The following is a 14,685-nucleotide window of genomic DNA, read 5'->3' as shown; positions in this document are numbered from 1 at the left end:
CAATCCATGCAAATAATTTTAACTCTAATTCTGTTTGTTGTAAAAAGCAGTTCCACATGTGATTGTATATAAATTTCTAAGTGGATGGCTACTACATTTTAGAATTGCCTGAGTATCTTGTCTGCAACTGTAGATTTTAGTCCAAGATTAAACACAGGTGCATTTTTAATTTGGCTTCTCAAAAGCAGCTGCTGCTGCTTTCTGACTCTACCTTCCAAGGTTATTTTAGTGTACCAGTTTCTTACTAATGGATTAAATCTAGTTCCTACTCTGTGTGCGTCAAGCAAATTCTGCCAAGTGTATGTTGTTTCTTTTAGTTTCCACTAGTGAAATGCATCACATTTCATCATCACTCTCATGAATGATAATTACAATCACTGCTAATATCCCTTTCATCTGGGGATCTATCAACCAGGACAGATCTGGCAGCATTTCATTGGTACAGAACTTCCCAATACATTTTCTTCACTGCGTAACAATTACCCTGGAACCAAAAATCCTCTCAAACAGGAGGACCTCTTGCTCCTTGGTGGGAATACTTAAGGAGTGGCAAAAAGGGAGCAGCAGAGGCAGTGGGACTCTGTGCACTCACTTTGGATAGATTGTTGACAGTGGTGCCAGAGTTGAGCAGCTGTCCCTGCTCAGCGATGAGATAGGCCAGGTGTTTGCGGCGCTGGGTCTCCACCGCCACATCCGTCAGCGAGCCAGCCACGCGCATGGCCTCTCGCAGCAACACATCTGCATCTTCAATCTGGCTCGGGATGTCTGACAGCGTGTTGAAGATTGAGGCAGAGTTCTCGGACTGGATCAGCTCATCCTCCTGCAACAACACAGTCTTTTTTGCCTCATGGAGGGGTGAACATGATAGCTGCGCTCCTGAGGCTGCTAGATGCAGTTTTACAGTCAGCGTACAGCCTGGGCAGGTACAACTAGAAAATTCCATAAAAGAACCTTCAACAGGAAAAGTTCTAGCTACTCTTGAGAGGAGACCAGCATCTTTTACTACTCTGCTGCACTCTCCTCCCAGAATTGCAGCTGGCATTTTTTTGAATCACAGCATTCACTATTGAAATGAAATCAAATCAGCATGGAAAACCAAACTCAAACCTATTCTGCACCAACCACTAGGACTGGTCACAGCAGGGATCTTGCTAGAGATAAGAGAATGGGAGCTACATTCTAGAGCACTTACCATGTCAAACTTGCTCTGCCTTCCCCTTACTCCCAAGCAGGATCACCCTTGCCCTTCACACAGCAAACTAAATACAAAACTTTTTCACATAGAAAAGGAAAAGATCAGGCCAGCCAAATCAAATGCAGACAGAACAATGCTAATCTCTTAGAGCATTCACACAATGCCATCCAAAACTTCCCACATGATCACAACTTTGGCTTTCTCTTTCCTTCTAGATTGTACAAAATTGAGAGGTATCTCGGTTTAGGTTTAGATAAGATGTACCCTAAGGCTGGGATCTAGACTGATTAAAGGGCTGTAGCTGATGAGGTTTAATTATGTGGCAACAAATGAGATATGCCCAGGAAGCAGCAATCTCTAATTTTTGCGAAGTGCCTTAGAAGTTTTTCACAACCTCCAGTTCCGAAGGCAGCAGGAAGTCGCCTTCCCTAACACACTCCCAAAACCACATACAGCAAATGGATACAAAATCTTCTTGCCCCTAAATCTCAGAATTAAACACTAAAATACTATAAAGGGGGGAGAGGAGTTGGGAATTACCTTCATACTTAGCATGCCCAAAGTGACTTGGAACAGCACCAGAGATCCCTCGTAGAAGAAGAGGTCCCAAATACGCAGCAGCAACTTGATGTGGACAACACTAGCAAAAGAGGTGAGGAACCAGTGCAGGGTGATCAAGGAGAGCTCTGTGAACAGAGACATGGAAAATAATCACAAGAGAGGAAGACAGTCAACCAGTGAAGGTGGATTCTCTTAAGGGCTTGCCTCCAGGGTCAGGAGGTTTGCTCTTCTCCCTGATGCTCCCCTTTGTGAAAAAAGAACAATACTCTTTGTCTGCATGTTACCCTGGCAAGAAATTTCTAGGGCACACTTTTACCAATGTCGTGCTCCTGAAGCAGCTTGTCCAGTCGGGGCAAGTACTGCACGATGAGCTGCCGCAGAACACGTTGGTCTGTCTGCACACCCATGAGGGTGGTGCTGAAGTAGGAGGCAGGAACCAGTTCCTCAATGATAGCACACATCATCCAGAAGGCATCTTCCTCCTCCAAGAAGAGCAGCAGAGAGGCAGCCACCTAGGATTTTGAAGGAAGAAAAACTGCATGTTCTAAGAGGAATAGAACTCTTTCCCCACTTTCTCACCAGTATCTGTGACAAAAATCTTCCTTCTGCAGGATCTCTACTGCAGTCTCCACTGGAGGGATTTCTCCTCAGTATAATGACTGCCCCCTCCCCAACAGATGGACGAAGTATCTTTGGATGTGTGGTGCTACTCTGCTGTCTCTTCCTTAGGAAAAGTATTCCAGGTGGAAGGGATTTCTCTTCAGCTCATCTGGAGACCACAGTATCTGGCAGCACTACCTCAAAATCATTCACTCCAGTGTAGCAGCTGGAGACAAACTGACCCCTGTCACAAAGACACTCTGAAAGCAGGTTACCATGCCAGTGCCCTGACAATAGCCAATGTCTGGGTAGAGCCAGGCAAGACCCCGTAGTATCCTGCGCAGCCGTGGCACCCCGATGCTGTTCATGTTGGAGAAGCAGGCGTTGCTGGGCATTGTGCGTAGCAAGTCCTTTTCAATCTGTCAGGCAGCCATAAACAAGGACAGAGTCAGCTTGCAGCATCTGAAGAACTGACTTCAGCTCTCTGCACTTCCCCTGGCCCCCTGCCTCAGGGAACTCTGCCTCCCTATACCCACCCGTAAGTCTTCATGCATCAAAGGAGGGGTCCCTGTCCAAGTACTTGGGGTCAATTTAACAGCCTTCACTGATATGTGGGAAAATGCCAATGCAGACAGTGGCTAGCCAAATCCCTAGAAATACTTGTCTAAATTCAGACCCTGGTTTCACCACTGACAATAGGAAACATACACTAGCTGGGAATTACATCTGCTTGGATTTCAAGCCTGGCTTCCCAAAGAACGTATTCCAGAGAAAAACCAATGACCTGGCCAAATCTGTAAGATCAAAGGAAGAGGGAAGACACCCCTTAATAGTCTGAATGGTGTTCAGAAACTTTGTGTTCGAGTGAACAAAGACAGGTCCTGAAAGCAACTGCCACAATCTCAACAGAGATGCATCTATCAGCCTTTCACCCTTCCCTTCCCTCATCTCAGCAAACATCCTCATTCCCCAGGATGTTTGCTGAGATGCAACTGTAGCACTTTTCTAGTCTGCAAGTAGCATGGATCAAACCCTTTCCCTGGTGTCCTAGGCAAGGATAGAGCTAAACAATTGCTATTCCAACAAAACAGAGGAGAAATCTGCCCCACAGGATTAAGCTTTAACAGGATTTAACCACACATCATCTCAACTGCCCCTGCTGCAGGTGTCAGGCAGACGCCCTGTCTTCCTCACACAGTAAATCCCACTCTTCTTCCCATTCAGCACCAGGAAGTATCTCTTACCTGTTTGGCAGCAATGGTTTCATCATTAGAGCTGTTTTTCACGATATCTCGATATGACATCTCTGAGTTCCGCTTTTTCTGCAAAGCCCCTGAAAGGCGCATCCACAGCTGGGGGGACAGGGTGAACAGAGATAGAAGTCACTCAGCCACAGAAAGCCATAATCTGGCACCCTCTCAACGAAGAGATCCCATTCCATGATCTCTTACTGCAGGCAGGAGTGCCTGCCCAGAACAGGCAGCGCTCTCACCTGTGGCCTCATGCTGTGTGGGATGCCGGCCAGCACCAGGGAGCGCAGCTTGTCTGAATGTGGCAGGGTGACCTCAATTTTGTCCCAGGTGAGGTCACCCACATCATGGTTGTGTGTGAATTCCAGATGAGCCTGCCACTTGAGCCTCTGCTGTGGCTCTTCTGTCAGTGGGATACCCAAAAGCTTGCTGGAGTTTGGCTCAGCACCGTCTGCTTCAGCAAAGGGAAGAAAAAGGAATGGAGACAAGTGAGAGAGGGAACAGGAGAGGAAATGGACACACAGCAGGGTGGGGAATAGGTTGGCCATCTGAAAAAAGCCCATTCAAAACACTCGTATTTTCCAGTCAGAGCATGTAAAGGCAAAGGTTGGTTTCTAACTGCCTATTCCATGCAGCAAATTTTATGGTAATAAGCAAAAGGCTTGGGACTTTGAGAACTAAAAAGCTGTCGGCAAGCTTCTAGTCTCTACTTACTCATGATTTAGAGCGCAGTGTGGCTAGAATTAAACCAGATCCTGGCAGCAGTTATCCTGCTGGGCTTTGTAAAGATCTGTAAATCAGGCTGACAAAAGCATAGCAAGCCTCAGAGCTGGGAAGCAGAAGCTATATGTACTTCATCATGGAAGTAATGAGGTGCAAAATGTGAACTTTGGGGATATTTAATCACCAAAAATGCTTTAATAAGGACACTTTCAAATTCACAATGAGAGAGCACCTTAACCTGAAGCTGGCTTCCTAAAATAGATACTTTAGCACAAGGACAGGTTTCACATAAGGCACTCCATCCTTCATCATATAATACATCCCAACAATGCACTTCAAATCTTTCTGCTGATTTTATAATGCACAGGTCTATCAAATGTTCTGGCTGAAAAAATCACTGTGCTCTGTCCTCATCTTCAGGTCATTGCTTCAAAGAGGATACTCTATGACTCAAGGTGCCTCAGGGCACACATGCAAACAACTTCTGCACTTACATTATACAGCCTGAACCCTGGGAATGACCCCCAGAGCACATGAAACAATTCCTATATCTCCCACTCCTTTCCCTTCCTCTTTGTTCAGCTTCAACGGTGCTCCCATGCCTCCTTCTATTTGGCTGCCTACCTCCATAGCTTCCAGAAAAACTAGGATGTAGTTTTTCCCCTACAGTTTGCCCCACACTTTGCTGAGATGCTGAGGTGAGCAGAACATACCACCACTCACCTTGGCCATGAGTATTTCAGCAGACAGCAAATTTCACTGTGCCTGCTATGAGCCCTTGTGGTGTGTTGAACACAACGGAGATCCCACTGTGAACTGGGAAAGTTGCCCTTCTCCAGCATGCAGCTGCTAATGGAAATGGTAACTCTCAACTTTTCTCCCTCTTTCCCATGGCACATAAGGAGATAGAAATGACTGCTGCATAGTCTATGCGCTGGACTTCCCTAACTCCAATGCACTTGATTACAAATGGTAGGATACAGAAACAGGTGGGTAGCCAAGACTTAGCACAGAATGGCTGCAAAATCCTGTCACACTTGAAAGTATATGAAGGGCTGGACACAATGCAAGTGGGAGGGACAGGACTGGTTTTACCTTCCTTGTCAACTCGGAAACCAAATTCATCATAGCGGAACTCTGGCTGCTCAACGGATTCTTCTTTCTGGGAGATGTGAGGAAGGAAAACAGGCATTTTCAGGAATTTATCACTGAATAACCAGAGACAAATAGATATTGCCTCATCCCACCACTGCCCACTCTATGCCCTTTGAGCAACTAGACCCCTTGCCCTTTAATTTTTAAAGCCTCCCACAACAATTCCCAGCTGAGGACATGTTGCCTGCCATTCCCATTTTGACTTCTCCAGGGAAAAAATCTATACAGATTTTCCCAGGAGGACTTGAGCTCAGCATCTTATCAAGATCAGAACTGCTCACCTGGAGGGGCACACAGCCCTCCTCATGGACTGAGGAATATACACATACCAGCTAAAGTAGCCTCTACTGTCTGCATCATTCATACACAGCCATCCTTCCTGTCACCTCTGCACACACACACAAATTCAGCTCCCTGCACCACTCCATCTCCTGCCTGTTGCTCTCAAATTTCCTTTGAAAGACAGCAGGCAAAACTGGGATTTGCACCTGTGATGCAAGTCCGAATTACTGGCCAAAGAAGCTTAAGATCCATGACTTCTGCCTCAACCTTCCTCATCTGTGCTCATGGTTGGCATTGGGGTGTACTGGGGGACGCACACTGGAGACTACCTCCAGGCTTCAGGAGTAAAAAGCTACTGCTCTTTCCCCTTTCCTGCAAGCCTACCCACACCTCCTGTGGGGACTCTTGCAAGCAATGCACCTGGACAGCACCCAAGAAGCACTGCCCACATACCTCCACAAAAAGATTGTATCTGCTTTCAGCAAACACTGCGGCTAAATTACAAAATTCCACAGCTGTTTCCTTCCTTCCTGTTTTACCCACCTGGTGACAAGCTTGAGGCTAGCATTTCTGCCATGCACAAGATATCCAGAGTAGCTTGATGATGGCAGAGGCTCCCTGAGGGTGTCAACATTTTTACAGTGGAGCAATAGTTGCAAAACAGCAGGGAAATAATTCACGGAAGTTTCTTAGTGCTCTGCAAGATCCTCTTGCAAGAGCCAGGATGCAACCACAAAACATGTGAAGTCCACAACCAAAGCACTGGAGGAAAAGTGCACCTCTCCCTCCTTTTCCCTGTGGCTTTCAGAGACCACCAGAAAACACCAGATTCCCTCTACTTTTGCAGAGCCAGAGAACATCCCCGCCCTGCCCCATACTGTACCTGTGTGTATTTTGCCAGGATCTCCTGAGGCCAGATGCTGGGTGTGAGTGCTGAGAAGGGACCCCCAGCAGAGGGAGTGTGATGGCCTAAACAGAAAGAGATCAACACACAACAGTGAAAACCTGGAAGAACACTCTTGGAAGATACACACTCCATACAGACTGTTCCAGCATGAGAAAGACTCACCCATCAGTTTGTTGCTATTGCTACTCTAAATACTGAGACAGCTCACACTTCACCAGGGAAGCCAATAATTTCAGATGGTTTTGCTCCTTTTTACTGAGCAAAGGAGGCAAAAGGGCCAAATGGAGTTTCCTCTAAGAAAGCAATTCTTAGGGAAGAGAAGTAGTTCCATGGCATCATATGATCATTCACCTGTTTGGAAAAGCTATGTGATCAGCAACAAGCCAGGGGGTATCATCAACAAATATTTTGCAGAAGTAAATTTCTCCTATGGACCAGCACCAGCAGCACTCCAGAGTTCCCTGAAACTCTGTCACTCAGGCACTGGAATGGAAAATCAGAGCCCTCAGAAAGATGCTCAACTGCTCCTTTTTCCCAAGTGGCCTGGGATATTGTCAGAGCATGTATAGAGAACTGCAGCAATTAAAGTATGCTGGTATAGTATAATCTTGGTCTTTTGGGTTCAAAACAAGCACCCTTCCAGTCTCAGGTAGAGTTCCAGTGAACAGCTTCCCTTGTAATACAAGCAGACATCAAGTCTTGCAACTGAAGCAGATAAACATGTCCCAAGTCTTCTGCTGCTCTACCAGCAAGACAAAGGTCTACTTGGCCTTGAAGCATAGTCTCCCCTAGGGTTACACCCCCTGAAATAACCAGCTGGACCAGAAAGGAAGGTTTAGGAAAAAGTACAGGGCAGGAAAGTTGGCTTCTCTAAGAAAACCTAGTTTTAGCAAAGCTTGTATCTCAGAAGTCTGAACTCCAGTTATTCTTCAGCATTCCTCCTGTCCTAGAGCTACCACTGTACAGCGAAAATATCTCACAGTCATTGTGAGCCAGTCTGGGTGAAATCTTGGGGGGAGAACAGAATCAAGCAAATCCTAATGAAAAATGGGGAAGGCAGACCACATTTTAACCTCCTTCTTCCTCTCTGTTCACTGGCTGAAAAAGCTTCTACATGGTAAAAGAAGGAACTGAGTTCACCCTGAGTTAAAAGGCTGCTGGGTCACAAAGCTGCTTCTCTCTCAATCTGACCAGAAAGTATGTTCATGTAATGTTGTAGTTGATAGCCTGAAATGTATCTTCTCCCGTCTTTAGTTGTGATTCTCCTCCCACCCCCAGCTTCTCTTTCTCCTAACTGTTTACCTGGCATCAAGTTACCATGGTTACTGAAGTTTCTCTCCTCAGCCCCACGGCAAGAGGCCGGACAGAGTAAAGAGAGGACCCCACTGGCATTTCCAGCTGCTTGAAGTTTCTTTAGCCCAGGAAATCACGGGGCTGGGAGAAGAGAACCCTTCTTTCCAACACAGAAGTCTGTAACTTTTTCCTGTCCCAGAATGCCTCTAAACTATGGAAGCTGAGAGGGCATGCTTACCTTGTCTTCCCTTTCTTTCCCCCCTGTGTTGCCAGGAAACCAGGCCTCCCCCTCTCCCCCTCTGTACAGAATACTCCTACACCTTTGTGGGCATTTGAAGAAGTTGGTGTCTGTTATTTCTTATCTTGGTGTGTGTAACCTTGATTTGTAGAAAGTTTGTAAGATGTACTAACTGAGAAAAATAATTGGTTCTCTTTCTGATGTTCCCTCCCTCCGAGAAACCCTGTTAAAAGAGACCCCCCCAGACCCCAAATCCTTTGTCTCTCGTCCTTTGGATTCCCCTTCACAGAAATAAACTGTGGAATGCAAACCAGAGAGAGAGTTCCCCCCTGATTTCTTTACTTGCTCTATAGACTTGGATTCTTGAAGAAAATCAGTGAACCCCACAAACATATGCTGGCTCGAAACTTGAGTGAAGAGAAACCTCATCACTGAGCTAGCCGGGCCACACTCGAGAAGATCGAGTCAATGTAAAGAATGCCTCTTGGAACCAGAAACCTTTGTTATGAAGTTTCAGCTGAAGACAGAGCAAGCAACCACATGAGAAGATACTGTGGCAATTTCTGTGTGCTCACCTGACATTGCACTAGGCAAGGCTGAGTGGCACAGGTGTCACGAGGTCCAGAAATACTGTCCAGAGAGGTGAGATGTTACAGTCCTGTTATAAAAAGAAAAAAAAATGTTGATGAGAGAATTCAATGAACATCTAAGAACATGGTGGGGGACTGGAAGACCTTTCACACACAAGTTCCTCACGTGAAAATTAAATCCCTTAGTATTTAAATTCCACCCCCAAAGGAAATAAATTCCAGAAACTGGAATTTCCTTTTGGTTCCATACCTACTGACCAGCTAGAAAGAGCACACCGTCATTTGCCAAATTTCTTGTGGAAATTACAACACTGCTGGTTGAAAGAATGTCAAAAAAGTCAACTTTTAATACCTTTTCCACTTCATATTGTGAGTTCCGTATTTAGTGATGTAAACTAAAAAGACACCCCATACATCATCATTCTCTGAAGACAATGACCATGGAGAAGGGACAGGAGCAGTGAAAAGGGTTTAACGGGCTATCATTAGATGCAGTAAGTTCAAAAGAGATTTTAGGAGTAGCACCACAAAGCACAAGTGCAAAGTGTGTGGGGCTGCAGAATTCAACTCCCTGAAGCATGTGGATGTGGACACGATGCTATCAAGTACCTCTGCAATGAGTCACAAACCAGGCACCTCTGAACTAAATAGGCTCCCCTCCTTGCTTTCCTAGTTAACAGCAGATTTTTGTGGGGATTTCTATGGGGATTTCCAGGAAAACAATGGAAAAGTTCAGTAATCAGAGAGAGTCTAGACTTTAAGATCAACCTTATAATTTGTGTGTGGGAGACAGCAAGAACCACCTCTACCAAGCAGATAAAGCCAGTGCTGGGACAGATCAGTCACTCACACTTCCTTGGGAAAGAACATGAGAGAAACTAACATTTGCACACCTAGGATGGCTTTTCCAGCTTCCCTTCTCAGTATTGCTACTTACAACTGTAAGCTGCTAAAAGGAGGAACCCCAGGGATTTATTCCACAGGCCCTATCTAAATTGTTTCACAGTGCTGATTAGTACAAGGTTATATTTCCTTTGCATTCCAGTGAGCTTTCCAGTGAGCACTTGCAGCCAGGAGGTGACTTGCTACAGCACTCCAAGACAAGCAGCTGTACAACACTGCAAAAGCATAAAAAACATCTGTCTGGGAACACAAATGATAAGGTTTCCTCCTTACAGAGTTAAATAACTCACTGCCTGAGAAAGGCCAGCATGGATGAACAGACACTGGTCCATTCTGACACCAACTCTTAGGGCAAAAAGAATAATGAACAAACAAAAAAATCCAGCTTTTGTTTCTGAGAAGTAATGTTGTCCACAGGATGGTCAGTTGCATGTCCACCAATTCTGTAAATGTTCTTTCCTACACTCTAGTCCCATTTGTTCCCTTAGCACCAACTCTTCTCTTAGCAGTAGAAGGCATAACAACAATTACAAAATTAGCATCTGCATGCTCATATTACATGGGAACACACAGAGCATGCACCCCAAGCAGGTAAATTGGCTGACATTACTTCCCTTTCAACATTGCTGTGAATGTATTCTGATGCTTTTTTCACTGCCTTGCAACCATGGCTGCTCTGTTCCTGAGCCTGCAAGGTGTCCTTCTCCCCTGCCTTCTCTCAGCCCAGTTAAACCTGTTTCCAATGGCTTTTATTAGGAATGCAGTCACCATGTGGTATGTCTGCAATGCTTCTCATTGCCTGTGCTCCAAATCCATCCTCAGTGCTTTGAGCTTGTGAGTAGATATTCCCCTCAGCCATTATTAACCTTCATTGCATGCACAACCACTGCTGACCCAACCTGCTGCGCTGGAGGAGACAAGCCAGGGTGTCAGGCATGTGGCTGAGAAAAAAAACCCATAATAAGGGAATTAACCACAGCGCTTGGAAAAAGGGCAGGAGAGTGCTGAGTGAGTCTCTCCTTGTCCCAAGACAGGTGCAGCAGATGGAACACCCTCCCTTGTCCACGTCATCAAGCCCTGGCCTCCGCCTTGCTGGGGATCGCTCCCCTTCCTGCTCTCCTGTCCCTGATATTAGAGCACTGAACTTGGTGGTCAGGTTTTTCCTGCCCCTGGTTCCCATAGAAACCTTCCTGCAAACACCCATCTGGGACAAAGCCCAGAGAGAGCGTGAGCTCACCTTGCTGCTGGCACAGTTGTGCAGAAGGGCAGGGTGAGCAGCAGTAATCACACCAGGGGAAGGCTCCTGCTGTGGCACATGGAGACACTGCACAGGGCGCTGCTCTCAGAGCCAGGTGTCTCCAACAGAATGTGCTGAGCCACTGATCCAGCCCCTCCAACATCACAGACCTGGGAAGAAGATTCCCTGAGGCAGCCAGGAACCACCTAGTGTGAGCCAGGAGGAGGCTTTCTGGTACGTGTGATTGACGTAGTAAGGTCTTTCCTTTGATTGAGAGATATAAACCTAAAGCAACTCTCAAGCTCTCCTAGCCAGGAGAAAGAAAGTAGCAAAAGGGGCTCCACAAAGCTTATGAAACCACATGTGCGAATTTATTTCACATGTGTGAAATCAATTGCTATGTTATTTGCAACATACACACTTCTGAAATAAAGCAACAATAAGAGATACAAAGGAAAAAACACATCAGCTCCAACAAATATTAATGGCAACTCCCAAACCCTCAGTACTACAAATTTAAAACCAGTTTCACCCACACATTAAGGAGGATCTCCCATGTTTAAAGGCAATTTAAGTTTCTTATATGAAGCAATTTTAGTCACACAACAGGTAGTCTTCATATTTTGAAAGAAATTTGTTTTTTGCTAAAATGCAAATAGTACCTGTTAATCACAGATTTTGAATTCAGAGTCCAAAACAAATCACACCACCATTGATTCCAGCCTGCTAGAAGACAGATGTGATGTACCTGAAAAAGAAGGCTGCAAGGGAAGCATGCAGTCAGCATCACGTACAGCCATTTGAAGAACTCCACCTGCAACACCTTCGTTGGAGTTGCAAACACACAGATTGCAGGATTATGTCCAATTAGTTTTTCTCCTAGTGCAGGTGTCCTTTAGAAATTGATGTTTGCAAGGGAGTCCTGAAAATTTACTTCCACTTGGAAATACTGTGATTCCCTTGGACACACTGGCTCTTCCCCACAGGTGTAGTATGAGAGATTTCAATCACCTGGCTCCTGGTAAACACCAGATAGCAATCTCCTGCTGCCTGTGTTTCACCTGCTTGGCCTTTTTTGCCATGTGATCTCCACCTAAGCCTGTGGTGCCTGGATGTGCTAAGCACTAAATGACACTGTTTGGAGCTTTTCAGTAGGACCTTTATTTTGGGACAGAAACTCCTTCCCAGGAGTGTTCTTCCCACACTGATTTTAGGGAGAAAAACAAAACAGAAAACAACCAAAAAGGCACCAATACCTCTAGCAGACTGTGCAGAAGACAAATGTTTTGCCAAGCAATGTGTTTGTATCCTGAAGACTTTACAAGCAGTAACTATGCAAGAACCTCCAGTAAGTATCATCAGAAGGAACAGAACAAGCATAACAATTCTTTCTAGAATGATTTTCATTCACTGTTACAAGAACTGCACCTCTGTTGTGACAGTTACAACACCTCTTCTGACAGTAAGCTAGCATGTGAAAATCTCTGTTTTCTGTTCATTAAACATAATGGAAAACAACAGTGTATGCAGTAAATCCCACTGCCACCTCTGGATTGTCAGCAGGTTTCCACTGTTCTCTATTCTCTTCCTTTATTAAGAAAAAATGCTTTGGAAGAGAGAGAAGTGATTGAAAGTCACAGTACCCATCAGGAGGCTATACACGTAGGTGTAGTTCCAGAAGCCTCTTCCAGCTCAGCTTTTGAAATCCCAAGTAGATTGTGCCCAATTTAACATCTCCCTCTCTCAGAAATCATACAAAAGCTCTTCACTGAACCAGACAGTTCAATTTCATCTTTACACAACCAGAAAACTTATGTTTTCCAAATTATAATCCTGTTTTTCTCAATGAAATGTCCAAGGGAAACTCTCAGCAGGATGCCCTTGGCCTTCCTTCCCTTCCCCCATCAGCATCTGCCTCAGGTCAGGCAAAGGCATATCCTGGAGCTGCAAATGCCATTAGTCCACAAGTTAATATTTGCTTTGCACACAAAGTCAGAAGAGAAGTCGAGCTTCACAAATACATAAGTGAGCAAAGCACAGCCACACACCTGACCAAAGGGCATACAAGATGCAGAGAGCTCCTGTCCCTCACACCCTGACACCCTGGCTTTGTAAAAAATGAGGAATCCCACACAGACACTGGCTGGTTAAGGAGTCAATATGGTGTTAGTGAACCTGGCTCATCCTAACCTTTCTGTCTGAGACTTACAAACCATGACCAGCCTCACACTGCTTTGGGTGTTGAGCAAGCAACACCTACAAACACAGGCTGGAAGTGCTGAGGTGGCCTTCAGGCTTCCTCTCTATATGACTGGGAATGAAGAGCTGGGAACTTTACCTGCCCTCAGCCCACTTCTTGTAGCACTGGAAGTGAACCAGAGATGCATCAAAAGCCTAGGGCAGGTCTCAAAGGGGGACGCCAGACCTGGAGAGCAGTGAGGGGGAGGCTTGCAGAGCCAGAGAAGCAGGCAGACAAGCTGCTGACAGGTTATGCCACTGACTGCTGAGGCACCACCCAGGGACTCCAGTGCTGCCCAGTCATCAACTGGGATCACATACTGACAGCAGAAATGTGGCACGTTTCCTCCCAGCTGCAGTACTAGAGCAGTACTAGAGCAACAGAGACAGCAACAGGAAATCTGTGTTTCCTGCCAGAAAGCACCTTGTAGATTCCTGCCCTCATTGGAAATGTAATTCTGTGCAGAAACATAACTAAAAGATACTTCCATGCAACAGTTCTGCTCCTTGCACTGCTGGGTGTCCAGCAATGACAGAGAGAGCCCCAGTGGAGCTGAAGCTGCTGAACCATGGCCAGTTTACACAAAAGGAACAAAACAAGTAACTTTCAGCTTTGTTCCCATTGCATCTCTATTTTGAAAATAAGGACGTGAAAAAGCGGAATCCTGCTTCCCACCACTTATGCATTGGACACAGACCACAGATGGACTTCCTGACCACAGTTCAATGTGTCAAACTTGTCCCAGAAACACGCCTATGTAACACTTATGTAGAATGCAGGTATCCTACACATTAATGGATATTTTCTTTCCAGAGCAGAACTGCCTTTTATTTTCCTGGCTCCAAAGCAAACAGCATGCCAGCTAAGCATGAATTGCACCTCTGTGGAGAACCTCTTGTTAGCCAAGACCCTTGGGATCAGAGGAGGAGTTTCCCCTTTCCCAGTACTCCCATTATTTGAGTGGTGAGAAGATATGTGACAGGAATAGAGAGTGCTCCTTGCAACTCACCCAGGAGGATTACAGTACAGTACAGGAAAACAGTTTTTGTCTATCTGCACCAAATGAAGTTAGAAAAAGAGGCCAGGGTACAAACTTTGCACAGCAAAATTCTCCTTGCTTCCCACATAGAGGCAAGAAAAAACTGTACGTGCCAAAAAAGACAGTCTTCAAGGCTTAGGGTAAAGGCAATTCCCTGTTAAACACCACCATGCAAATATAAACCAAAAGTTTCTGATTAGTGTCTAAACACATCTTCCATCAGGGTCAAGCACTGCACAATAAATGGGCATTTTCACCCAAATAAGCACAGTGCAGGACCAGGGCACTTCTCCAGAACTCTACAGAAATTTGTTTTCCCAAAATATTTTCAGAAGAGTTGTATACCTTCTGGTCCATTGCAAGACTACAAACTATTTATGAGATGTCTGTGGAAAGCAATCACAACTCTCCAGTTTCATTTGAATACAGAAACCTGAAAGAAAATATTTCTGTTAGAGATGCAGGCCTGTGCC

At 45.5% G+C, this 14,685-nt stretch overlaps 1 protein-coding gene across 8 annotated transcripts in view; it reads right to left on the bottom strand.

Moving 5' to 3' along the window:
- Positions 1-14,685, bottom strand: part of SGSM3 (small G protein signaling modulator 3) — a 29,620-nt gene that overhangs the window by 11,247 nt on the left and 3,688 nt on the right. For 3 of the 8 annotated variants that reach the window (XM_088055261.1, XM_088055262.1, XM_088055263.1), the window contains 11 exons: positions 11,597-11,695; positions 10,935-11,104; positions 8,780-8,862; positions 6,650-6,735; positions 5,425-5,491; positions 3,849-4,060; positions 3,601-3,708; positions 2,632-2,775; positions 2,073-2,268; positions 1,736-1,881; positions 593-820 (listed from right to left, as the gene is read on the bottom strand). In XM_088055261.1, coding sequence (XP_087911387.1) covers positions 593-820; positions 1,736-1,881; positions 2,073-2,268; positions 2,632-2,775; positions 3,601-3,708; positions 3,849-4,060; positions 5,425-5,491; positions 6,650-6,735; positions 8,780-8,786 — 1,194 coding nt within the window. In that variant the 5' untranslated portion in view covers positions 8,787-8,862; positions 10,935-11,104; positions 11,597-11,695. The remainder of the gene's footprint in view (positions 1-592; positions 821-1,735; positions 1,882-2,072; positions 2,269-2,631; positions 2,776-3,600; positions 3,709-3,848; positions 4,061-5,424; positions 5,492-6,649; positions 6,736-8,779; positions 8,863-10,934; positions 11,105-11,596; positions 11,696-14,685) is intronic. The other 5 variants (XM_014256631.2, XM_014256632.2, XM_014256634.2 and 2 more) reach the window with 3 other exon arrangements.

Source organism: Pseudopodoces humilis, chromosome 5, assembly GCF_049639895.1.
Source record: "Pseudopodoces humilis isolate 2021_Gansu_Grassland_sample_001 chromosome 5, ASM4963989v1, whole genome shotgun sequence".
In the NCBI taxonomy this organism is placed as follows: domain Eukaryota; kingdom Metazoa; phylum Chordata; class Aves; order Passeriformes; family Paridae; genus Pseudopodoces; species Pseudopodoces humilis.
Note: the sequence above shows the minus strand (reverse complement) of the source record. Positions and strands in the feature narration are given on the sequence as shown.